The sequence below is a fragment of the Pezoporus occidentalis genome, unplaced genomic scaffold, assembly GCF_034315485.1.
Source record: "Pezoporus occidentalis ecotype Australia unplaced genomic scaffold, CSIRO_AGI_Poc_V1 ctg16, whole genome shotgun sequence".
Lineage (NCBI taxonomy): Eukaryota > Metazoa > Chordata > Aves > Psittaciformes > Psittacidae > Pezoporus > Pezoporus occidentalis.
In genome coordinates this window covers 6,606,729-6,633,810 of record NW_026913425.1, presented here as the reverse complement: position 1 = coordinate 6,633,810, position 27,082 = coordinate 6,606,729, and the positions used below count along the sequence as shown (strand labels likewise).

The 27,082-nt window shown below is 39.0% G+C and overlaps 1 protein-coding gene across 5 annotated transcripts; it reads left to right on the top strand.

The window, feature by feature from the left end:
* The first annotated feature begins 554 nt into the window (after positions 1-554).
* On the top strand, positions 555-26,317 carry LOC134160487 (zinc-regulated GTPase metalloprotein activator 1A-like). Of its 5 annotated transcripts, none has more exons than XR_009963559.1 (15): positions 555-694; positions 1,810-1,896; positions 2,760-2,856; positions 3,987-4,078; positions 7,447-7,506; positions 8,556-8,593; positions 12,978-13,024; positions 13,775-13,861; positions 14,712-14,756; positions 19,593-19,649; positions 22,299-22,350; positions 23,025-23,093; positions 23,193-23,258; positions 25,156-25,266; positions 25,920-26,317. XR_009963559.1 is itself a non-coding variant. In XM_062612554.1 (15 exons), exons 1-15 carry the CDS (start codon positions 583-585, stop codon positions 25,976-25,978), a joined length of 1,098 nt encoding a protein of 365 aa, XP_062468538.1. In that variant the 5' UTR covers positions 555-582; the 3' UTR covers positions 25,979-26,317. The 5 variants fall into 5 exon arrangements, 4 of the variants coding, with proteins under 4 accessions (XP_062468538.1, XP_062468539.1, XP_062468540.1 ...); XM_062612554.1 differs by having other exon boundaries at positions 25,137-25,266; XM_062612558.1 differs by lacking the exon at positions 555-694 and adding an exon at positions 852-1,204 and having other exon boundaries at positions 2,707-2,856; positions 25,137-25,266.
* The last annotated feature ends 765 nt before the right edge of the window (positions 26,318-27,082 follow it).

Sequence of the window (27,082 nt, the reverse complement as noted above, 5' to 3'; positions counted from 1 at the left end):
CTCGTCACGGCATCTACCGGGAAACAGAGAAAGCTAACGTTCAATTTGTAGCTTAACTTTATTTGACTATTAATAAAAGAAAGCACATCCACCTCGCACGAGGGTTGCCGACCGCACAGGAGACATCCCCAGCGGTCCCCATGGGTGGGAACTTCCCGAAACCGGACTGAAGAGGATGCGCGGTCGGAAGGACCCGGCCCGCCACCGCCACCACTTCCACAGCCCTCATGCAGCCCGGCTGCCGGCTGTTCACAGCAGGCTCTTAGCCCACCGCTTCTCCAGCTGCGGCACGGCTGCACAGCCTAACCCGGCCCCGCGATGAAGCCCAAAGCGCATGCGCGGAGAGGAGACGCTGTAAGCCGCTTGCGTGCCCTTCGCCAGCGTGAGGCGGCGTTGGCGCCGTGCCGTGCCGTGCCATATGACGTGACGTGACGTGCGTGACGTCGGGAAGGCGCGGGTGAGCGGCGGTCCGCGCTCAGGCCGCAGGGGCTCAGGGGAGGGGCGGTGGTGCCCGCCGCAGCCTGCACCCGCCTGTGGCTGTCCCCCGGCCCCCCTGCGCAGAGCTGCAGGGCCCGTGCCCTCATGGAGGACGAAGTCTGCCCCGACCTGGTCCCGATAGACGCCGGCGGCGAGGGGGAGACCGAGTCCAGCCGCAGCAGGAAGATCCCCGTGACCATCATCACGGGGTATCTGGGTGAGAAGCAGCCCCGCGGCCCTGCCCGCCGCCGGCGTGCCGCGCCTCCCGGTGCCGGGGGTAGCTGAACAGGCGGCCCGGGGCGGTTGGGAGACCCGAGGACGGGGCTAGGCAGCGGGGGCTCCGCAGGCGAGAGCGCTTGGCAGGTCCGGCAGCTGACCCCGTGCCCGCCGGCTGGGTGGCAGAGCGCGCCCCTGGTGCTGTACAGAAAGCGGTCATCGGCGCTGCTCGCGTAGTGAAAGCGCGCTGTCCTTACGCAGCTTCTGCCAAGTGCAGCTCCGGCCATGCTTTCACAGCGATTTCGATCAGCGGTACCAGCTCCAGTTTTGTTATGGTTATGTTTGACAAACCGCGTTTTGCCACCGAACGTCAGTATATTTAACAGAATGCATTTAAACTGGGTATTTGCTGAGTTAAATTCAAACTGAATTGCAGTCGTAGAAATGTGAGGCTTGGCTTCCCTCACTTAAACCAACACGATTTTGAGAGCTTCAAATAGAGATGTGTATGGTAAGGGTAAGAACCAGCACTGTTCTAAAAGTTGTAACTTTCCATTACATCATACTCACAGTGGCCCGAGGGCAGGGAAGGAAGGTTGCTTTAGCAAATTCCCGTACTTCTGATCTTGTGCATATTCAGGGTGAAACTGTTAGTAACGTGGTATTACACAGAAGGTGTGAACACCTTGGTTAACAGTGCCTCATGTAATGGCAGTCAGTAGCACATCATTGATTACGGATGACAGAAGTGCTGGTTGGAAAAGGCGGTGGTAGGGGGAAGAATAAGTGCACCTTTTGTTAACTGAAACGTAAAAAGGGTTTTCTCAGGAAAGGCTGCCCAGCTGATAGAGGAGTTTTAAGTCTGTCAAGCACTGACAGTGAATGGGAAACCACCTGTCTTTTTAAGGCTGATATTTAATATCCTGATAGTTGCATGGGATCAAATTATCTTTACAAATTAATTTTTACAGTATAATAATGGAATGCAGGCTACAATCATGAAAACTCATATTTCAGGAGAGGAGAGATTTGTTGGAGGTTGCACAACAGTATTTGCCTTTTATTTGAAAATCTGCGCTTTTAAAAAACATTTTAATAGAAATATCTGTGTTCTAGGAGCTGGGAAAACAACTCTTCTAAATTACATACTTACAGAACAGCATGATAAAAGAATAGCAGTTATTCTGAATGAGTTTGGAGAAGGTATGTAAATCTGCAGAAACATTGTTTTAGCCATAAAATGACAAATACATACAAATTCTGGAAATTGAAAGCATTGTAGTTTTAAATCTGTTACTGAAGTTACTGCTTTATGTCATTGTCTTAAGAAGGGCAAAAAATCTTTTGGATAGTGTTCATAATACTATGCATTAATCTGTTTCTTACATAAATCGAGGCCCTTGGAGTCAAGGTAACGAACATATCACCCTTTTGGAAGTTCTGTGCCTCCATTTGTCCTACTTAGTTTCAGGCAAATGAAAATGAAAGTAATGTGTTGGTGGATAATATTTTCTTTCCCTGCCTGTCAGTCACTTGCAGATCACAAATTATCCCCAAGAAAATGGGAAGGTGTGTGCTTGGTGTCTGTAGTTCTTTGAACTTTTCTGCTTTCCTTCTCGGGATTTTTAACTGTTACAGCTGTGATTTCATATCACCATTGCTTACAGTTTGCACCAAGTTGGTGGTGTTTTCTTTGTTCGTTTTTGTCAACAAAGATGTGTACTGCTTTTCTGGTCATGGAGTCTAAATTGAAAAGTAAGAGAGATCCTTTATTTGATATGGAGGTGAAGGCTGACTTCCCATTCTGTCAGCAAAGTTTGTGACATTTACTCTGTACTTTCATTCTGTGGGTTTTGGTCTTTGTAGAACCAGCTTGACTTTGGCTTTTAAATTTCTCATAAAATGGAAAATACTAATTTCTAAAGAACATGCCAGAAACATGGTCTCAGAATTAAAATATATAATACAAGAGTAAAAATGTATACCAACTCAAATCTTTCATCTCTTTTCCAGGTGTCGTCATGCAGATTTATAGATTAATATTGTAGTACTACTTATATTTCCAGGAAGTGCCTTGGAGAAATCCCTGGCAATCAGTCAAGGGGGAGAACTCTATGAAGAATGGCTGGAGCTCAGAAATGGCTGCCTGTGCTGTTCAGTAAAGTAAGGAACACATTCTTAGAGTGGGTTTTGGGAGAGCTGGAGAAAGGACAAGACATCGAGAATCTGGTTCCTAAAACTGGTGGTAGTACTGACTGAGATTTCCTTGTAGGATAAAACAAAAATTGGACTTTGGGAGATAGAAATTTACTTCATTTTGTTGCCTCACTGGGTTTGGACTTAGTGTCTTTCAGAAAAATAATCCAAATACTGATTTATACACCATTGGGATATTGTAGTTAAGGAGCTCTCCTTCTTCTGTATTACATGCTTTTATACAGAGAACTAAAGATACAGGAATTTCCACGTTAAATTATCTGGTTTTTTTATTTGTGTTTTGGTTAATACATGAATACTCTACACCTCAGGGTGGAGAGAGAACCTTTTGGTAACCTAATGAAATACAGAATTCCAAATTGTTAGATGATGGTCATGTTAAAATGCAGGAGTGTATTTGTTCCTTCGACATGTTTTGACCCTTTTTGCTTGAATGCTAGGTTGTTTGTGCTAAGTTTATCGTGAAAGTGATGGCCTGTTAGTCGTGAAAATTTGGAAGAACTTATTCTATGCCTGAAGTTGGAGTAGTAAATGGAAAACGGAAGACCCTGTTGCACTGTGTTCTGTTGGGATGCAAGGAATGCCGCCACTGCTGCAATATTTTACATACATTGGTGTCTTATATAAAATGTCATACATTTCTGCTTCAGGCTGACTTCATCAGCTGAGATCTAGTAAATAACTCCTCTTAATTTTGCTGTAGGTAAGGTGGAAAGGCAGGAGAACATGGTTCAGTTCTCCAGCTCCCTTCCCGCCAAACGAAATAGTCATGTGTTTACACTGGCCTACTGTCCATTACAGGGTTTTCAGTGTTTGAAAACAAATCTTCATTTAAATCACCTTTATTATTCCTGCTGGGAGTAAGCAAATACTGTTTCAGACCAAAATAAAACAGGAAAGTACAGTTTGCCTAATACTAGAGCAGCAGCTGGATGGCTGAGTTTTCATTGTGAATTGTAAACCCTGACTCAGCCCTTTGCTTTGATGGTAATGACACTGTGTTCTGCGTCAGAAGATAAATGTTTATACATGTTTTAGCTTGTTTTCTCTGTTCTCACATTTGTTTCTTCTTACAGGGACAGTGGTGTGAAGGCGATTGAGAACCTGATGCAAAGGAGAGGAAAATTTGACTATATATTGTTAGAGACAACTGGTTTGGCAGATCCAGGTAGTTCAACATTACAGTTTTCGTAACTGATAATTATTTTGTTTTTATGAGGTGCTTGTTTGCTTACCTATCAGTTCACTGTGCAAGACGTAATCTAAAGTAGTGAGTTATCAGGCATATACTTTAATTGCTACATAGACTAAAAACTGAATTAGATAGGTGCAGAAGCAGGGATTTGGGGGGTGTTTTTTTTTTTTTTTCAACTTACTCCAGATTGCCCCTAAAGCTCAACAAAAATCCAGCTAAAATGTATTTCTATAAAGAAAAGAAACTGGGCTTGGAGAAGAGGAGCACCCTGGAACTAGTGGTTTTCAGACGGCTTTTCAGATGGCTTTTGCTGTTCTATATTGTTCCTTCTCAAGTATAAATTGTTAGCATCTGATGTATTGTTACACTGATTGTTATAGAATTTGCATTTTATGAAGTCATAAAATATGCTCCAAAACAGACTCATACATGCTTCTGGTAGGTAGAGAACAATAATTGATCTTAAAAATTTCTTGTGTACTCTTTATCTTTAGATATTTATTATAAAAAGGTGTTTAAACTTGAGCTCATGTTAGTAATAGCTATCTAAAACAATTTTCACTGAATCATCAATTAAAAATGTGTTGTTGATCGAGAGTGAAGGAAATTCTTATCAGAAATGCAATTGTTTCCATTTAGGAGACTGATGTTTTCCAGCTGAAAGCTAAATAGTTGTCATGGTAAAGTAATTTCCTTCAAAGGAAAGGACATTGATTTGGCCTCTGTTACGGACAAATTCTGTGTGAGTCAAATTGGAAAACTATTAAGGTTTTGGGAAAAAAAATCAATAGACGCCAGAAAACCATTAGATGTGGCCTGCTATATCTTGCATGAGTAAGCACTGTGAACAAATGACAGGCATTTGGTGTTGATGCCGAGTGATGCTTGGAGGACTGCATATTGTCATTTCAGGTGGACAGTTGTAGGTGTTAGAATGAGGTTAGTTACTGAGGTTTTTTGTTGTTTTGTTTTTTTTTTCTTCTAATGTGCTTACTTCACTTAGTTACTGACAGCCTGCCTCTAACAAAGGTTCTGATAATTTAAAAAAAAAAGTGCTGTTGCTGCTGTGAGCTCCTCTTGTCCTTCATATTGTGCCACTGATCTATGTTGGTTTTTTTTCATAATTATGATGTTTTAATTTTTTTTTCCTTAATAAATATACAGCACATTCTGCAGTTGCTAGAATCTATTTTACAGGGCCGTTTTAGCAGAAAACAGGAGTAGCTTACTCCTAGGCCATGTGTAGTACACAGGTATCAGGTCACAGATTCAGAATCCTTGCTAGAATATGGTGCAAGTTGTCCAACTACTTGTTGATTCTTTTTGCTCAAGACTCAGCAGCTTAGTAATTTTCTGTTTTACATCCTCACAAGATTACAGATTACTGTACAAAGACAAGAGAATACTACATGTTTCATTATTCCAGAAGGATCTCATCTGGATGGAAATCCAATGGATAATGAGGCCTAATATGAAAAAATACTAGAATCATACAAAATAATTCAGTTTGGAAGGTATGTTAGGAGGTCCTCAGTCCAACCTCTTGTCCAAAACAGGATCAGCTATAAGAAAAGACCAAACCCTTTGGGATATCAGGTCATATATCTCCATCCTCTAAGGATAAATTTGACACAACCTTTCCAGGCAACTTGTTCTGTGCCTGCCTTTTCATGGTGAAAAAACGTTTTTCTGATAAATGTTGTCTGGACCTTGCTTAGTTCAGCTTACTACAGTTGTCTCCCATCCTTCTCCCACAGTCTGGATCAATTCTCAGTGACTCACCTGTAGGTACCAGGGAGGATGCTGTTAGGTTCTACAGGCACTTTTCTGTCTCCCAGGCTGAGCAAATGCAGTTCCCTCACCTCTCCTTGTAGGGCTTGTGCTCTGTCCTCAACTGTCTTCATGATAGTATGCTTCCTGTATGGGGGATCTGTGTGCTGGAAGTGCTAGCCAGATACGGACTTGAAAGTGTTAAATAGAGGAAAATAACCTGCTTCAGCCATGCTTTTGTTCCAACAGTCTGGGGTGGTTTTGGCCTTTCTGATCCATGGGTACACTGCTTGCTTGCTTCCTGCCTGCCTACCAGGATGCCCAGGGCATTCTCTGTAGACTTGCTCCCCAGGCAGTCTGTCCCTAGCCTGTGTCATTGCCCAGGGCTCTTCATTTGTAAGTGTATTATTACTCAGTGTTTTTTCTTGCTGAATTTCATCTGTTTCTTGTTGGCCATTCCCTCCTGTCTGGCCATGTCCCTCTGAAAGATATCTCTGCCCTTAGATATATTAGGTGTTCCTTTCCAACTCTCATAGTCTCTGCAGTCTTGACAAGCATGTCTTCTGTTCCTTCTTGGTTCCTGGTGGATGTTAAACAGGACAGGTTTCACCCAGAATAGAACCTGACTTACCTTAGGGTATGACCTGTTAATTGCAGCTTTATAGCTTAATTATCAACCAGTTTTACCTAGTTGTCTTTTCATTTAGATTGATAATGTCCCAGCTTGACTACTAGAATGTCTTTGAAGCAATGTTGAAAAATTTGCTGGAGGTGATGTAAACGGCTTACGGTACTTTACCCTTGTCCACAAATACAGTAATTTATCTTTCTTTTTTTCACAGAAAGCCAGATACAGCCTTCCCAGACTGATCAGGCATGATTTACGTTCGCAAATTCCCCTTTCAGTGCAGTATCTAGTTGCAAATTGAACATGCATTAGACATTTCTTAACTCAGTCTATTTTATCTAAAGCCAGAAGCTCTTTTATTTTTATTTATTTATTTATTTATTTATTTATTTATTTATTTATTTTAAATCCTGTTGATTTAAGATGTAAGGAACTCTATGGCAGAGGTCATAGAAGACAGTGAAGAAGAAGGGGTCCCTAGGAGGGAGCACATTTCTTAAATGTCCTAATTCCATTTTTCTTTAACTGTTTTGTATGTTGTTTTTTTTTTCCCCTGTATGTGTTCCATGACCTAGAAACTAGCTGAAAGGTGAATGGTGGAGTACAGAACTTTTTAGAAAGAGCGAGCCGTGGAGTATAGTAATGACATTTAGTTGATACTACTACTAAAGGTAGTTTAGCCAACTTAAATTGCATCCAGATTTGTGAGATTTTTAAAGCTTTTTGTAGTCCTAGCTGATGATGTATGCGCAAGTACCATGTTTGGTAGCTGTTGTTAGGTCAAATGTGTGGTGGGTATTTGAAGTCTATGGTGCATTCTGAGTTTGGAAGAGAGGAGTTTCAAGTACAGCACTACAAATAAGAATTTTTTAATGAAATGTCTGCATATTAGTAGTTTACTGGAAAATGTAAATTTTGCAACTGAATTTACTGCAATTCGTAGGAGCTGTGGCCTCCATGTTCTGGGTTGATTCTGAGCTGGGAAGTGATATCTATCTTGATGGTAAGACATGCAAATTTTCTAACATATTGACATTCTGTATCTAGATTTAATGTAATGTATTTTTATAGTTTAAGGCAAGGTTAAAGAAAATGTTTGAAATGTCAGAAAATTATTTTGTTTCTCGAATCCCAAAATTTGACCACAGAGATTCACTTACTGATTCTGGTGCTCATTTATCTGACAATGGTGAGCTATTTCAGTTTACTAAATAAAACAAAAGTTGTGTAATGCTTTGCTAAGGGGTCAGATACAGAAACAGTCTTGTGATTGGAGGGATGGAACCCGTCATTAGGTGTTATAAAACATTATTTAGAAGTAATATTAATGCTCTTATTTTTTCAATGTGATGTTTCCTAATTTTTTTTTTTTTTTTTTTTAACTCTTAACCTGTAATCATCTGGTCTCCTGCCTTTTATTTTCTGCTTTTTTTTTGTTGTACTCTGTTAGCTCTAGTGTTTGGCTGTGTTCCAATAAAAATAAGAGTTCACTGTAGTATGAATCATCACTAAATGTAGTTAAAAAGCTTGTTGAATGATGATTTTTTTTTTTATGTAAGCAAAACAGTCTTGTTTTTTGACTTAAAAAAATACCTTGCTAACACTTTGATTAGTCTGTGAAATACCCATCTAGCCAAGCAAACAGTTCAATAAGAAATGGCCTCCTAAGTTTCTGCCAGAGAAATTCTGCAGATTCCTGGTTACTTACAATGAGAATAGCTGCATACCTCAGTCAGTCCCTGTAATTTGTTTCAATAACCTGTAAAATTTGCTTGTTTGCTGTTGTGAAAGAAAGGGAGAGGTATCTACCTTGTAAGAATTTCTCTCACCTGGTGTGATAGACCTTTTTTTTTTTTTTTACACAAATACAAATTACAAATAAGAAAATAATTAGGTAACAAGCCTAATGCTCAGATATACTGCAAGCATTGAAAATATTATAACAAGTTGTAAATGTGATACTTTTATTTTTGTAGTTGTACAGGAAGTTTATAAATTGTTAAATTGTTAAATTCGCCAGACATTTCTATTCCATTTAATGTTCTCTTTTAGGTATTGTGTCGGTTGTTGATGCAAAGCATGGATTGCAGGTAAACTACTGGAATTTTTACATGGTTTAAAACTGCAACATAAGAACAGCTATTGCATAATGTTCATTCAGATGAATTACATTGTTTTACAATAACTTTAATTCTTACAATGAGTGAGGTTGTATTTCACTTGCTATGGTACATTAGTGCTATATTTTGAATGGGAACAAGGAAGTACCAATACTCATAGGAATTCAGATTCTTACCAACACTGCAGCATGTCTACTAAGAGTTCTCAGGATGCTAGATACTTGATTCCTTCTAGTTCCATGACTTCACTTAGAAACTTGGTTGTATTCTAGATAGGTATTTGGATTACTGTAAGAACAGTGGAGAAATGTGCCTTACAGAGTGTCATTGGCCTAAGTTACTTGAAGAGAGACCTCTGAAGAATGGGCCTCTGATACTGATGCGTTAAAGCTCAAATTGGGAAAGCTAATGTAATGGCAAGTGGCGTGTGTGGTCAGGAGAGATGAGAAAACCAGATGTCTAGGTATCATTTCAGATTAGAAGGTTACTTCATTACATGGAAGCAGACAAAAAGAGCAGGTATTAGACTAATCTATATGATACGTAATATAAAAACAGTAAAAGCACATCAATTGAACCGTTAGGATAGCAGAAATGGTGATTAAATCAAATACTTCAACTGTGGTTTGTTTTGGTTTTTTTTTTGGTGTTTTTTTTTTTTGTTTTGGTCTTTTTTTTTTGTAATAGGTAGTAATAAATATAATTATTTGCAACTTAATTGACTTAGGAAGTGATTGACGACTTCAGTTAGGTACTGATTTTGCAGGATTCAAAACAAAAGTGACCATGGGGAAGGGTAAAAAATCCCCAGGGTAAAAAATACCATCATGCTGTGGAACTGTTTTTAATGTCTCTGTAATGTCTGTAAAAAGTTGAGAGAACTGAGGAATAATGGTTAAAAAATATGGAAGTGATCCCTCCTTTGTAATATTTTTTTTGTGTGTGTGGACTGTTTGGATTTCTTGTTTCAGTGGAGGTAATCTAACAGTTGATTTACTGAAAGGGGGCAGTCCTGTCCCTTCACCATTTTGTGTTGCACCGGGATAGAGCTAATGTAACCTCATAGCAAGCCAGTTTGTCAAGTTAAGCCATCATGTTTTGCATGGCCTTCTGTGGAGGAGTTGGTAGAAAATGTAGGGGAGGGATGAGAGCTGGTTTGTGTTTTTAAGCAGGAGCCAACTTTTAAATCAGCTGAACTATCACAAGAAACCACAGCAAGTCTGAAATTACTCCCCTTTTTAGCTGGGTGCCTTCATACTACTTCGGATGTGTTTTATTATTTGTGAAAATGTTGTTCTGTTTATCTTTCTCTCCATGCAATGCTGATTTACTGGTTTCAAGCAAATAAAATCATGTTCCACGCAGCAGCCCTAAATTATAAATGTTAAAAAATTCATGTTTAAGCTTTCAAGTACTGTCAGAGACAGCACAAAAATGTTTTGAAACATTCAGCATTTCTATCCATTGTTATTTTGACAGCTTAATGAAAGTGCTTATGTTATTTAATCAGCACAACACAGACATCTGTTCAGAGTAGCAGAAACTTAGAACTTTTTCTGCCAAGTAAACTACTTTTGCTTTGTATAAAGGACTTGATAACTTGTGCAATTCCTCTGGTTGCAAAGCTTGACCTCAACAGCTGCTTGTGATTCAGAGAATTTTGAAGCCATGCAGGTAATGAGATTGAGGTAACAGGCAGCAGTTTAAGGGTGTCATGCTTCAATTAACCAACCCATTACAAGGAAAGCTGACAAGTAGTACCCTGTGATCAGTCAGCCAATAGAAACTGAAGTGATAACTGATATCATGGATGGATGGGTCACTAATGGATTTGTCACCCAGCAATCTGAAATACTCATTTTATTATTATTTTTTTTAATCAAGGGCAAGCAGTTGAAGTGCCAGTTCTCTGCTTCGCAGACTTGATGTTTGGACAGAACAACAAATCTGACAACATTTAATTCAATAGAATCAATACACAGAGGATTACAAACAAAAAGTCAAAGGAGAGGTTCCCGCCAAGTCATCCTGTTGTTATGCTGTGCTTAGGTTGTGCACAATTAGGAAATAGTTTAGGAGTTTTCTTTTTTTCTTTCTTTCTTTTTTTTTTTTTTTTTCAGGTGACAAACACTATGTAATAGTTTGTTTGGCTTTTTCCAATCAAATAATGTTAGATGCCTGATAATTGCACTTGAGGAAAAAATAGTTTTCTAGTTTCTTTTTAAATTTAAGTATCTCCCTTGACAATTTCATTTTCATTTGGTATTCCTCTGACTTAAAACCAAATTTCAGAACAGCATTCCTGGTATGTTTAGAGCTTATGAAGGAATGCACAGGACTGATCTTCCCAGAGATGTAAGGTGTAAGTTGTGAGCTCTTACTAATGCTACAGCATCAATTTAAATTTTTACTTCCTCCAGGCGCGTGAGATACTAATCTCCTGGAGATTGCTGCCTCCATGGCAGAGTAGGCAGAAAATAACTCACAGAATCATAGAATTAGCTAGGTTGGAAAAGACCTTCAAGATCATCAGGTCCAACCATTACCACAGGTCCAACCATTACCACTAAACCCATATCACTGAGGGACTGATCTTGATCTACATTGTTTTTGAACACTTCCAGGGACTGTGATTCTGCAGCTTCCCTGGGCAGCTTGTTCCAATGCCTGAGCAGCCTTTCAATGAAGAAATTTTTCCTCATATCCAATCTAAGCCTCTCCTGGTGCAGCTTGAGGCCATTACCTCTTGTCCTATCACTTGTTTTGTGGAAGAAGAGATTGACCGCCAGCTCACTACAACCTCCTTTCAGGTAGTTGTAGAGACCAGTATGGTCCCCCATGAGCTTTCATTTCTCCAGCCTAAACAACCCCAGTTCCCTCAGCCTTTCCTCATCAGACTTGTGCTCCAGACCGTTCACCAGCTTTGCTGGCCTTCGGAACAGAGTATTCCAGATGTGGCCTCACCAGTGCTGAGTACAGGGGAACAATCACTTCCTTGGCCCTGCTGGCCACATTATTGTTGATACAGGCTAGGATGCCGTTGGCCTTCTTGGCTGCCTGGGCACAAGCTGGATCATGTTCAGCTTTGTCAGTCAGCACCCCCAGGTCCTTTTTCATGAACAGCTTTCCAGCCACTCTTCCCCAGGCCTGTAGCTTGGTATCCCTCAGGTATTGGTGTTGGGACCGGTCTTATTCAACATCTTTGTGGGTGACATGGACAGTGGGATTGAGTGTGCCCTCAGCAAGTTTGCTGATGACACCAAGCTGTGTGGTTTGGTTGATACGCTGGAGGGAAGGAATGCCATCCAGAGGGACCTTGACACGCTTGTGAGGTGGGCTGATGCCAACCTCATGAAGTTTAACCATGCCAAGTGCAAGGTCCTACACCTGAGTCGGAGCAATCCTAGGCACAGCTACAGGTTGGGCAGAGAAGAGATTCAGAACAGCCCTGCAGAGAAGGACTTGGGGGTGTTGGTCAGTGAGAAAATGCACATAGGACTGCTTCAGTGTGTGCTTGCAGCCCAGAAAGCCAACGGTATCCTGGGCTGCATCAAAAGGAGCGTGACCAGCAGGTCGAAGGAGGTGATCCTGCCCCTCTACTCTGCTCCTGTGAGACCTCACCTGGAGTATTGTGTGCAGTTCTGGTGTCCTCAACATTAAAGGACATGGAACTGTTGGAACAAGTCCAGAGAAGGGCCACGAGGACGATCAGGGGGCTGGAGCGCCTTCTGTATGAAGACAGGCTGAGAAAGTTGGGGCTGTTCAGCCTGGAGAAGAGAAGGCTGTGTGGAGATCTCATAGCAGCCTTCCAGTATCTGCAGGGGGGCTACAGGGATGCTGGGGAGGGACTCTTCATTAGGGACTGTAGTGACAGGACAAGGGGTAATGGGTTAAAACTTAAACAGGGGAAGTTTAGGTAGGATTTAAGGAAGAAGTTCTTTACTGTGAAGATGGTGAGGCACTGCAATGGGTTGCCCAGGGAGGCTGTGAATGCTCCATCCGTGGTGGTGTTCAAGGCTGGGTTGGGCAGAGCCTTGGGTGACCTGGTTTAGTTTGAGGTGTCCTTGCCCATGGCAGGAGTTTGGAACTAGATGATCTTCAGGTCCTTTCCAACCCTAACTATTCTATGATTCTATGAATATGATACAGTGTTTGAACTCTTTAGCATTGTAATCATAAAATTCATTAGAAGAGTTTTCATAAAAGAGATTGTAAGCTTTTGTAATGGTGACTGTATAAATGTGCTTTTCTGCCATCATTTTACAGAAAAATTCTAGATGGACTTCCTTTAATTGGAAATTAATTTAAATGTCATTTGAATATGATTAAGCCAAATATTTTCTATTTTGTCTAGCACTTGACAGAGGAAAAGTCAGAAGGCCTTGTCAATGAAGCATCTCGGTATGGATGTATAAATTAACTTTAAATATCACTGCTAGGAACTGCACTGTATAGAAGTCCCTTATAAATGGCTTCTTTTATAAGGTATTTTTCTCCTCCTTTGCTTTAAACCAAGGTACATTGGTGTAATGAGGTAGAAAATAGAAAAGAGACTTCATGCTCCATTTGGTCTTTTTTCCAACATCTGGCTTTTCTAATATATACTTTCAGAGGAATGGGATTCTATGTAAGTGAAGGGCAACCACCTGTGTTGGGGGGAAGAAAGAAATGCATGCTAGAATCTGTCAGGTGTTCGAAGTAGAACTGGAGCTGGAGGAATAGTTTTTTTGCTAGATACGGAGCCGCAGTGGTTAAGGATAATTATAGCAATAGAAGTCTTCATGAAGCAAAGAGACTTCAAGTATGACTTTACAAAGACTACACACAAGTGAAATAGGGGCTTGTAAAGTTCATGAATTATCAGGAGTTTTGGATTGGATCACATTTTAAAAAACAAATCCCCCAAAACTAGCAAGTAAGTTAACAGATTTCTGGCACAGAAGAGCACTTCAAGGAGAAGCCAGTAATACTTTATTCACACTCATGATGTGCTAGTTTGATTAATACTTGCCTTTCTGTACTGGCAATACTCATACTGGGTTTTTTTTGGGGCACTGTGAGAGAGATGGTATTTCTGCCTTACAGAAAAAGTATTTATTTGTTCATGTTGTCTTTTTTTTTAATTTTTTTATTTTGTTCCTTAATAAATAGGCAGGTTGCATTAGCTGATCTTATCATCATCAATAAAACAGATTTGGTTTCAGAAGAAGAGCTGAATAAAGTCAGAACATGTGTCAGGTATGAAGCTTTTGGCGTAACTGTTAACACTTTACTGGATCAAAGGTTATTTTTATTTAAACACAGTTACTTCTTTATTGCTGTTAATACAGAATTAGGTCTCACAACTGACACATATTGTTAGTTCAGAAGGGACAAGAGTCTGTCCCTTTCTAAAGGCATTTAAATACTTTTCTTTGCGTACATAATTTTATCAGGTTGTCTCTCTAAGCTGTCTAGCTGCCTTAGCTGTCTAGCTAAGATTTAATGTTACTAAGGACAGGCCTTTGTATTATGTGCCCACATTTTTACATTTGTGGGCAGCTGTTCTTATTTTTCAGAATTAGCATCAGGTCAAAAAAGAAGAAAGTTCTAGCAGATAAAGAATTCACTAGGAAATGCAAAGGTATATGGAGGAAGTCCCAAAAAATTGTCATGGGTACAGAAAAACCAATGCTGTGAATCAAATTAGGGATCAAAGACATGCCCTATCTTTTTCTGTCAATACCATGATAACCAAAATATACTATTAACACTTTAAAATACATTACAACTTCATTGATAGTTGAATTCTAAAAGTAAAATGCCTAGACCCAACAGAGTGTATCATGAGAAGTCTTGAAGAAGAAAATGCTATTCACTCCAGTAGTATTTTGTCAGAACTTGTAAAGTGCCCCAGCCTTTACTTAGGAAATGAAAAAGTCTCAAAGCCAAAGTAGTTTGGGATGTTTGTTGGTTTGTTCAACAAGTTGATAACAGGAGTGGTGTTATTATTGTGGTGCTATTTCTCATGCTACTTTCCATGGTTAATTTGTTCAAACAATGTATTCTAGTTGCATTTTCATCTAAAGATTTTTCTATTTTATTTTAGGTCAATAAATGGACTTGGTAAAATTCTAGAGACACAAAGATCAAGGTATTAAATGGCCACTATTACTAGGTACTAAATCCTGCTGCTTTTGTGACAGATTTAATTATGCTATTAGATCAGTTTTCTTAAAGGAAAACTATTAAGTTAGAAATATTTAATATTTATTTTACAAATAAGCATCTAGATAGAGGATTTTTTTTTTAAAGTAAAAATGTATTTTTCTTTTGTATTTTTCTTTGCTACTGTTCGTATTGTACACTTTAGTGTATGTTTAAAGAAAGATCCCTACTAATATGTAGCTTAGTTTACAGAGCTAATCAGTAGTGGGTTTTAGTTGACTTTGCAATGTGACTGTAAACATTTCTATATTTTTTAGTTACATGAGAAGTGGATTTTACAAAAGCTTGGGCTTTATATCCCCCCCCCCATTTTGTTCTAAGTCTTTTTATGAATATGGCTTTCAATTATTAAAGTTATATTTTAGTTATATTGCCATTCATGGAGTGATAGCATTTGGAAAGTTCCTGAAAAATGCTAATACAGGTGAAGTTTAATTTGCTTCAGCATTTTTCTGAAATGTAGTCAGTTTTTAAGGGAGTGTTAAAAGTAGAAATTCAAAGTTACTTGCAACTTGTTAATAAGATAGCAGCTTGCAAAGCTAAGTTGTCTCTGAGCTGATCACTAATCACATGCCCTATGAAGTTTTCTTTCTGTTGTGTCAATTGGAGGGTTTTTCTCACGGTGGTTCCTGCAAATAAATTGTTACTACAAAATTACCTTGAAAGCAGTGCACACAAGTTTATAAGAAGGAAAAGTAATTGTTTTGCTGTTTTTCATTGAAATTCTGAATCAGATTTTTTATTTAAAAAAAATTAAATAGGGTATTCCTAGGCATATTAGGAGATCAGTGTGTCTTTCAGACTGCTGGGGCTAGTTTGCATACTGTTACATGAAATATTTGACTATATTAGCATAAACTTTCCTATAATAAAATTTCCTGCTTTTAAGCTATTTTGAAGGGAAAATAGTAGACATAATCTTGGTAAAATACACTTGGCTTTTTAAATATAGTTGGAAATGGCAGAGAAAAATATTTGCTCTGCTATTGCCTGATTAGATAGGTCTGGTTGAAGTAGTGACGGTCAGTGGCAGCCTGGGCTGCAGTGACCATGAGATGGTGGAGTTTAGGATCTTGTGTGGGAGGAATAGAATACCTAGCAAGGCCACATTTCTGGATTTCCGAAGGGCAAACTTTGGCCTCTTCAGTCAATTGCTAAGGGAATTATCATGGCAAAGGGTACTAGGTGGTAAAGGGGCTCAAGATAGTTGGTCAGCATTCAAGGACCACTTCTTCAAAGCTCAGGATCAGAGTGTCCCAGTGAGTAGGAAGTCAAGTAGGGGAGCCAGGAGACCAGCATGGTTAAACAAGGAACTGCTGGGCAAACTCATACAGAAAAAGAATCTATGGATTATGGAAGGAGGGGCTGGCCACTTGGGAGGAATATAGGACAGCTGTTAGAGGATGTAGGGAAGCAATTAGGACAGCTAAGGCCTCCTTGGAACTTAATCTGGCAAGTCAGGTCAAGGACAATAGAAAGGGCTTCTTCAAATACATAGTGAATAAAACTAACACAAGAAGCAGTATAGGCCCACTGCTGAATGAGGTAGGTGCCCTGGAGACAAAGGATATAAAGAAGGCAGAGGTGTTGAATGCCTTCTTTTCCTCTGTCTTTACTCCTGCAGACTCTCCCTGGGGGACCCAGATTCCTATAGCCCCAGAAGGAGTCAGGATAAAGGAGGAGTTTGCTTTGGTAGATGAGGATTGGGTTAGGGATCAGTTAAGTAATCTGGACATCTATAAATCGATGGGTCCGGATGGAATACACCCGTGGGTGCTGGGGGAGCTGGCAGAGGTCATTGCTGAGCCACTCTCCATCATCTTTGGTAAGTCGTGGGAAACAGGTGGGGTGCCTGAGGATTGGAGGATGGCAAATGTCACGCCGGTCTATAAGAAGGGCAAGAAGGAGGACCCGGGTAATTATAGACCGGTCAGCCTTACCTCCATCCCTGGAAAGGTGATGGAACAACTTATTCTTGACACCATCTCTAGACATATCAAGGATGAGGGGGTCATTAAGAGCAGCCAACATGGCTTTACCAAGGGGAAGTCATGTTTGACCGACCTTACAGCCTTCTATGAGCAAGTAACTAGGTGGATGGATGATGGTAGAGCGGTAGATGTGGTTTTTCTTGATTTCAGTAAGGCATTTGATACTGTCTCCCACAGCATCCTCATAGATAAGCTAAGGAAGTGTGGGCTTGATGATCAGGTAGTGAGGTGGATCAAGAACTGGCTGGAAGGAAGAAGGCAGAGTTGTGGTCAATGGGGCAGAATCTAGCTGGAGGTCTGTGACTAGTGGAGTCCCTCAGGGGTCGGTGCTGGGACCAGTGCTGTGACCAGTGCTGTTTAATATTTTCATCAACGACCTGGGTGAGGGAACTGAATGTACCCTCAGCAAGTTTGCTGATGATACTGAACTGGGAGGAGTGGCTGACACACCAGAGGGCTGTGTTGCCATCCAGCGAGACCTGGACAGGCTGGAGAGCTGGGCGGAGAGGAACTTCATGAAATTCAACAAGGGCAAGTGTAGAGTCTTGCATGTGGGGAAGAACAACCCCATGTACCAGTACAGGTTGGGGGCTGACCTGCTGGACAGTAGCGAAGGGGAAAGGGACCTGGGGGTCCTGGTGGATAGGAGGATGACCATGAGCCAGCAATGTGCCCTTGTGGCCAAGAAGGCCAATGGCATCCTAGGGTGCATTAGAAAGGGTGTGGTTTGTAGGTCAAGAGAGGTTCTCCTCCCCCTCTACTCTGCCTTGGTGAGGCTGCATCTGGAATATTGTGTCCAGTTCTGGGCCCCGCAGTTCAAGAAGGACAGGGAATTGCTTGAAAGAGTCCAGCGCAGAGCTACAAAGATGATTAAGGGAATGGAACATCTCCCTTATGAGGAGAGGCTGAGGGAGCTGGGACTCTAGCTTGGAGAAGAGGAGACTGAGGGGTGACCTCATCAATGTTTACAAATATGTAAAGGGTGAGTGTCAGGGTAATGGAGCTGGGTTTTTTTCAGTGATGTCCAGTGATAGGACAAGGGGCAGTGTGTGTAAACTGGAGCATAGGAGGTTCCATGTGAACATCAGGAAAAATTTCTTTACTGTGAGAGTGACAGATCACTGGAACAGGTTGCCCAGGGGGGTTGTGGAGTCTCCTATGTTGGAGATATTCAAGGCCCGCCTGGACAAGTTCCTGTGTGATGTACTCTAGGTTACCCTGCTCTTGCAGGAGGGTTGGACTAGATGATCTTTTGAGGTCCCTTCCAACCTCTAGGATTCTGTGATTCTGTGATTCTGTGACCAGCAAGTAGAATATGTATTTTGTTTGGTAACTCAGGGTTTTGAAGACAAATGTTTATCTGCTTTCAATCTAAAGATCAGCTCAGTTTACATTACCAAAAATATTAATCTTGTTAATGTTTCTATTGGCTTTAACTTATTCTGATCACTGGAATGTTTATGCTCTTTTTGAAAAGATGCACTATGAAAATCATTCTCTTTAGTGATTATCCTGTTAGTGTATAAGGATTATGCTCATATTGTTTTCATTACTTTCTTCGAGGAGCCTTGTGAAACGTTTGAGTAGGTTTGACAACTTCACACCGTATTCTTGTTAACTTGCAAACTGTTAAAGAATGAGCAGTATTATAAATCATAAATTCTGCTACTGAGAAGTCATTTATTGTTCTTCTAGAGATCCTCAGTAAATAATTTCTCATAAGTCATCATGTGTCTCTTACATAAAAAGTAATTTTCTTCAATATATTTATTATCATCTGGGACTTGTGTTCAAAACAGCAGGTGTGGATAAACTTGTGAGCATTACTTGAAATCAAGGTTTTAATGTTCACCATTTTTTTTCATGTTTTAATGTGTAAATAGTCACTCTAGGTTATTCTGCGAAATTTAGACTTTTGTTACTTTGTCCTCTTATGTAAATTCAGTATTACTATAGTATTTCATAAAGTTGTTGTATTAGAATAATGCTACTGTCATTTTTCTCTGTAAAGAGAGGTGAGAATGCTTGAGGACTCCACGTTAAATTTAACCAGGAATTTGTTCTTATGGTAAATCCTGGATATTTACTCATAGCTAATCTTGCAATATCAAAATTTGTCTATCTTATTTTTGAGACTACTATTATTTACAATTTTTGTGACATCTGTACAGTGTGGAGTTTTTGCATCTAATGTATGTACTTGGAGTGCAGCCTGAATGATTGAAAGACAAAACAACAAATACTGCAATGGGATGGATTTGAAGAGATACCTTTGTAGCATTTAGAATTGAAATTCTTAATAGTAGCACTTTCTTTATAGCATATTTCAGTTTTGTTTGCTAATAGCATGTCAGTATAAACTGCATATATTCCAGGGGTTTGTGTTTTGAGAGGGTCTGTATTAAGGATGGAGAATAATTGCTGGGAAGAACTTCAGGGTTCCTTTTCCCATTTAGGGAAAATCAGTTATTCAGGCATCCATTATGAGCGATTTTATCATCTTCCTTGGAAATACCTTGGTTTTTACTATATTTTTAAGAATAATGTTTTTGTGCTTATGTATTATTGTGTAAATAAGCACTGCCATTTCCTTGTAGGAGACAGTACCATCCACTAACATTCAAAAATAAGTCTAAGGATTGATGGCATTGGTATGATAGACAGGAAAACTAATATAAGCTTCAGTAAACCATTTCAAAAATAATTATTTAACTATGCACAATATTTAAATACAGCAAAAATACAAATCTTGCTTTCTTTCTTCTGTTTAGAGTTGATCTTTCCAATGTCTTGGACCTGCATGCTTTTGACAGTTTATCTGGAGTAAGGTATGGTAATAATTTTGCTGTGCTGTCCTGTGTTAGAAATAATGTCTGTTTGTATAAATACATGCCTGAAATACATGGCTCAAATTTCCATCTGGGTTTCTTAGAAATTCTAGCTTTCTCACTTGTTTAAAATTCTCCCTTTATAAGTGGTAATCTGTTTTTTTCCCACTTGTGTGCATAAAGGTTTTTTGACCTTGTAAAGTTAGATGAGCCAGAGTGTGCGTGGGTGGTTGGCTTTTTCCCCGGTTAAAGTTTTGCTTTGATACTAGTATTAGAGTAGTTTATACGCTCTCCACTGTTTCTCTTAAAGTACTTAAAAGTTTTCTCACTTCATGTCATGATGGCCTTGAGGCCTCCTTAGTTTTTAGAGAAAAGAGTGAGGGACTGAGGTTCAACAGCAGACAAAGCCACAACAAATTCTGGTTACTGTGTTCTATGTTCTTGTTTCTTTTTTAATGCCTAATGTGTGTTTCAGCATGCTAGAGGGTGGAAAAAATAAAATTGGAGGTGAGGGGAGAAGGGCTTTCTGTTTACTTCGTGTGCTGAAGTTGTTCAGCAAACAGAGCAAGGATTACTGGAGAGATCAATAAAGGAGGGAATATGTAACTGGGGGCAGTATCAGCTTTGGTTTTCTTCCTGGATGCACAGTGTTCACTTCAGGTGAAGGAATGTAGCCACTTCCTTATTTACAGAAGGAAGAACTTGCAGAAGATGCAAGCTAGTAATCTCTAGTAGATGGGGTGCGCTCGTGGGATTTCCCAGTGAAGTGGTGCAGTACTATCCTTGCTCTCTGCTGCCCTTTCTGTTTGCTGGCACTGGCTTTTGAATGATTTGTGAAAAGTACTGTTTGAAGAAAGTTAAGGGAGGAGGAAGGCCAACATATTTTTCATGGACAGTAGATAACTGTTAGGTCATAAACCAGATCATAAACGTCCTGAGTTCTTATGATGGATCAGGTAGCTAAACTGACTCATCCTGGAACCACACAACACAGAGAAAGCATTAAGAAGATGTGAACCAGAGAAGGATCGTTCTTGATAATGGCAATTCGCAGTTAGATGTGATTAGCTGTAATACTGGATGGCATTCTGCAAGGTTTACTAGGAAGTGCTGTGCTCTGCAAATCTCAGAAAGTCCTTAAAGAGTTAACCAAAAAACCCCACAACCTTTCTTGCTTTCCTCAGTCTATTCTCACTTACCTCACTCATAGTTCCTTTAGAGGTTCTCAATATTTGGTATTAAAACAATGCAGCATTTAAAGACAAATTCTGGGAGCACCAAGAAGGTTGTGGACTGTTTAAGTGAAGTTCTATTTCTTTCGTTTTTATTGGACCTCTGTACAGTTTTAAATTGTTTACCCTGGTATTAGTTCATGTACAGAAATCCCTGCCTGAAATATTAAAGGTGTTTTCTGCCCTATCAAATGCAGCAGAAAAACTCTTTGAATCCAGCACCATTTGAGCACAAATAATATGCTAGTACACTAATAAAATTGTCCTTTTAACTGCATATTACAGAAAGGATTTCTGTCAGCAGGTACAACATCCTGTTGTTGTGACTGTACTGGTAGAACCTAGTACATTGCACATGCTCTGAAGTGACAGGAAGCACATCAAGAGTTCTGGATTTTGTGGAATGCAGTATGAAAAAAGTAAGGCAAAAAACCCGAAGAAGATGCAAGAAGCAGGAGTGTATAAATGTTACTTCAGTAACAGTCATTACCTTTTCCACCATCATTGAAGGCTTCTTAAAAATTTACAGTCATCAAAGTAGAAAGAGATTTTTATGGGCAATCTTTCCTGAGAGCACCATAGTGACTTTGCTGGGGTATTCTTTCTTCTGCATATTGGACATAAGAGAGGAATGTTCTTTGGTGCAGAAAACAGTATTTGAAGAAATCTTGCGCTGTCTTGCTTAAAGATGGATGTGGTTGTACAATCTAAAGTTGCAGTAACTTTTTATGTTGTCACACAAAATGATACTGTAAGAGCCTGGATCTTAGTTTACAAAAAACGTCCCCAAGTTCCTTTATGAAGTAAAGAGGAGTTTTAAATTTATGAATTTATGAAGTCCCCAAGTTCCTTTATGAAGTAAAGAGGAGTTTTAAATTAGCAAGCACACTGCACAGGAGGAATGAGCTGTATGGCAAGAGTTGAAATGGAAGCTGATATATAGGATTCCACTTCCTGCTACAGCTTTGACATTTTTTTTTTTGTCTTTTCAGATCATTTTCCTAGAGTTGGTTCTTTTTCTGTGGGCTTTTTTTTAAATCAACTTCTAATAAATTGACAAATTCTTGCTCTCACGATATAGTTTGGCTGTTGTTCCTATACAAAGAAATATCAAGGCTGTTGTACTTCTGGAAGTGTTTATATTTAAAATCCCAAAGATACTGCAAGTTGTCACTAAAATCTAATAGTATTTAAAAAAATAACATTCTAACGCAAATGATCAACTAGGTCAAACCAATATAGCTAAACATCTGTATTTTGAGATTAAAATTGAATTAACATTTGAGGCTTATTCTGAGTGTGCAGTCTAGATTTTTTAGTTTAGATCTGTTTTAGTTTTGCTTTTCAATACTGCTGAGTGTTTATGAAATGACATTTTGTCTATCCCACTCAAACATGACATTTAACTTCTTTTCAGTTTGCAGAAAAAGCTGGAGCTTCTGAAGACAACACATGCACATCTAGACAAGGTAATTAGCAAAAATACTGCTTCATCTTTTTGTAACAACCTTGTTAGAAGGTTGAAGATTTCAATTGGGAAGTAATGTGTTTTAAGATCTTTGGAAGGTTATATAGAATACAGACAGGAATGTGCTTTGTTGTAGATTTGTTTGCTGCTTTATTTTTGAAATCTATTCCTACATATTCTATTTATAAAAAAAATTATGATAGGCAAGTATGGATAGTAAAAAAGATGTTGATTATTTTCTGTCCGTTAGAATTGTGATGAAGATCAGAAATTGTGACAAAGATCAGTATCCCAAGAAAATAAAATTCTTAAACATATTTGAATGAATGAGCTTACTAGCTTTAAATTAAAATTCTTAGGCTTTCTTTGAGAACAGACATCAACTACAGTGAAGAATTATATGGTAAAAGCTAAAGGCATTAAACCATGCAAAGTGGTGTGTATGCCTCTTGAGTGCACCCCCAAACAGAACCAGATAGTATTACATAATATAGCAATTTGGGGCAAGATGGAAGTGGATTGTTTGGGTTTTTTGTTTTTTTTTTTTTTAATTTCGCATGGGTATATAGTTGCTTTTTTATTAGGCCAAGTTAGGAAATGTAATTAATTAATGTAATTAATGTAGTGAAATACGTAGTCAAGTTGGTAATAATAACTGGGCCTTTCTATTTGCAGGGTATAATTACAGTGACATTTGAAGTTCCAGGAAATATAAAAGAAGAAAACTTAAACCTTTTCATTCAGGTAAGTAATACATCACTGTCAATGGAGAAGTCATTGTGGCTGTTTATAAAAAATCATCCCATGCCATTCTGTTTATGAAAACATTTTTCCTTTTCATAGGATCTTCTGTGGGAGAAGAATATGAAAGATAAGAGTGGGCACACCATGGACATCATAAGACTGAAAGTTAGTCAGAAATGGCCAATTTCTTTATGCTTTATCTCCGTTACACCTAGAAAACTATGGTGTGTTGTCAGTTACAGACTTATCAAAAGCATTACTGGATCACTGTAGTAGTGCAGATAAAATGGAGAACAGTAGTTTGTTGTTGTTCCGTGTAGAAAGAGTTAGTTATCTGCTGGCTGGTGGAACAACTCAAAAGGAGAAAGCTGACAGAGAAGCAAACATTGATCTTACTTGTTTAGAATTGAGAGGGAAGATACACAGTCCTAAACATCAGTGGCAGAGGTAATAATCAGGACATAGTTAAAACAGTTTTCTGTTTCCACCTCTATTGCTTTGAAAGGTTCCATCCATCTCACATAAATGTCTCCTTATCTAGGGATTAGGTACTGTAGATTGGTTGCCATATATTGCTATTTGTAATTGTTGTTGGCATAATATGCCGAAGTTGAATTTGGCATAACATAGCAGTGCAGTACTAGTTGTGGTATACACTTACAATTTCTTGTAATTCAAGACGTATTGTAATTCAGAAAATTGTCAGCCTGTAGTTCTAAAGGTGCAGCCTGTAAGTATTCATCTTCATGGGTGCTTCAAATGTTTTTTCAGTTCGCATGGTTTTGAGAGGAGTACAGGTGACAATGTAGGATATTTTTGTTTTCCTTACACCAAGTAGCCGAGTAAATCATTAAAAAATAAGAATTGAGTTTGTCATTTAGTAGGCTGTAAGGAATACAAGAAAATACACTCTGGTTTGCTTTCTGAGGACACTTGTGCATCATGGATAGTGACATATTTATTTTAATATCATTGGAAGAAAGGTTGTATTCTTGCTTTTTCACTAACAAAATGGGAATATCCTTGTCTTCCCTTTCCTGACAAATAGAAGAAAATAGCCACTGATGCATCTTAAGCCATCTGAAAACAGTACTGCTATGCATAATAACATTTTTTATTATTTTATTGAGCATTGGAATCACAGAAATTCTGTAGGAGATCTGAGGCCTGTAATAATCAGTGTGCTTGCTCTCAGTCACATACAAATACACTAAAGCAAATGAACCGCACATAATTATGAGTGGGTTCCAAAGTTTGTTGCTTATCTTACCTGCAGTCATAACCATTTTGGTGGTAATAGAAAATTTCAACTAATATGTCAAATGCAGGCCCTTTTTTTTATGAAAGATTTTTAATTCTTTTTTTTTCTTTTTTTTTTTTTCAATTTTATAAGCATGTAAGATAGTTTTATAGAATGTGTTCCACTAAAATATTTTATGAAGTTGTGCATGAAGTGATGAAAACTTTTTAATGCAGCTTTTGGTATTTAGGTTAATGAGCTGACTCTTGACAGTATGCACTTCTAATTCTATTGCTAGTTGGTTTACTTCACAAATGTTTGTTCATTCTCCAGTATTCAGGGATTCTGATTCAGTATAATGAATGTGCTGACTATGGCAGCTTATTCAGAATAATGTGAAGTCAAACATTTTTGCTCATTTTACATCATCTTTTTTTAGTAGTCAGTCAGGTACTCATGTGTCAACCACCATATATATATATATATATTCCAAATGTCACAGTAGCTCATGACATTTTATTTTTGCTCAGAAATGCAGGTACTGACCAAATGAGGAACAGGAGGCAGAGTATGGCAAAGAGTAATGATTAGTCTTTAATAAAATAAAGAGATGTGAGAATGGTGGATGTTACAACTAGACATGATCATACTACATGGTTATTTTGACTAAAACTGGTGCATAGTTGCCAGAAATATTTTTCCCTGCTTGGCCTAGTTTCAAAGCTGGGCATTTTTTCCATATTTCCAAAATATTTCATTTTAAAGATTTATTTATGTATCCTAACAGTTATTTTTCTGATAAGGGACTGGTATCTATTCAAGGCAAATCTCATCAGGTGATAGTCCAAGGTGTCCATGAGCTCTATGATCTAGAAGAGACTGCAGTACCCTGGGAAGAAGGCGAAAAGAGAACAAATAGACTGGTCCTAATAGGTAGGAAGAAATTACATATCTCTTCATTTGACTTTAAGAAGCTGTTCTTTCAGAAGGTAGTCCTGTGACTTGTCCAGTGAAAAGCAACTGGCCTAAACTGACCAGAATAATAGCAGTGAGTATGTTCAGCACAACCTCCAGTCAAAGTTTTATCCATCAAGACCTCTTGCTGTTTTATATTGTAGCTGAGAGGAATCGACGGTATTCCTTTTGGTGACACTAAAATAAAAATCCATAATCATATATTTGGTGATGGGAATGGTTTGAATGTTTGAGCGAATATTCAGTAGCTCTAAGGTGATTATAGCCATTAAAATGTATAAAATATGTTTTTTTTTTCTGTAAAGCTGTACAGAGGCCAAGGCTGTACATTTCTATTTCCTGCTTACTACTCTTTGCTTTGCAAAGTGTTTTTATGACCAGAAAACTCCAGTTTGTCCTCTTTTCCCTTAGTTGCACAGCTTGAAGTCTGTTGTTGCCTGTAAAAGCTAAAGTTACTTTGTTACCTGCAGCTTAATTTTAATACTGCTGTTCTCACTCATTGGAATAATAAATATTTTGTTTGCTGAGAAGACTGGCAGATTGCTACTTGCATGCATTTTTTTTTTTAATACATTGTAAAATAAAGTTAACTAATTTATTTTTCTTTACAGGCAGAAACTTGGATAAGGAGGCAATCAAAGAAGTTTTCGTATCCACTGTCATGGTTTAAGCCCAGCGGGTAATTCAGCACCCTGCAACCATTCTCTCTCCTCCCCTTCTCTCCCCTGCTGCGGGTGGGATGGGGAGGAGATTTGAAAGAATATAAACCCCACAGGTTGGGATAAGAACAAAATCCGAAGTGTAATACAAAACCACTACTACTAGTAATAATGATAAGGGAAATAACAAGGGGAGAGAATATAAAACTAAAAAGGGGGAAAAAAAGCAACCAACAGTAAACAAAAGTGATGCACAATACAGTTGTTTCCACCGATACCCAGCTCAACTCAAGCAGCAATCTGATCTTTCGAGTGACTCCCCACAGTTTATATACTGGGTATGACGTGCTGTGGTACCCTTTTGGCTAGTTCGGGTCAGGTCTCATGTCTCTGTTCCCTCCAGGCTTCTCATGCCCCTTTTCACTCGCAGAGCATGGGAGACTGAAAAGTCTCAGGTGAGATCAGGGTTAAGCATTACTGAGCAACAGCTAAAACACCAGTGTGTTATCAACGCTGTTCTCAGACTAAAGCTGAAACTCAGCACTGCACCAGCTACTAGGAAGGAGAAAACTTACAGCTGAACCCAGGACTGTCACAGTGAGAGAGAAACAAAGAAATGGTTGACATCAAACTACAAAAAAGATGAAATGTGTGTACTTAACCCTGCAAGACTTTTATGACGAAAAGACTGAATGAAATGCAGTATAGCAGTTTCTTTTTCCTCTTTCAGTTTACGCAACAGTTAAACCCTGACGTCCTTCTAAGAATCTCAGGTGACCTGCTGTAGGACCTCTTATAGTCTATGGTCAAACACAAAGAACTCAACATTTTGGATCTGGCTTAAAGTTCATTGAATCATAGAATCACAGAATACTTGGGTTGGAAGCAACCTTCACAGGTCCTCTAGTTCAATCCCCGAGTTACATCAGTAGCATCATGTACCTGTGCAGAAATGCAAATAGGAAAAAGGCTGTTGACTGTGCTGTGCATCAAGTGTTACATAGGAGTATGGTAAACTTGGTTGAAGCCTAGTGCCTTCTTCCAGCTAACTCTCTTACTGCTGGAAATGAAGCAACAGTGATTATTGCAAGTGATGTAATCACAGTAAAAAGTGT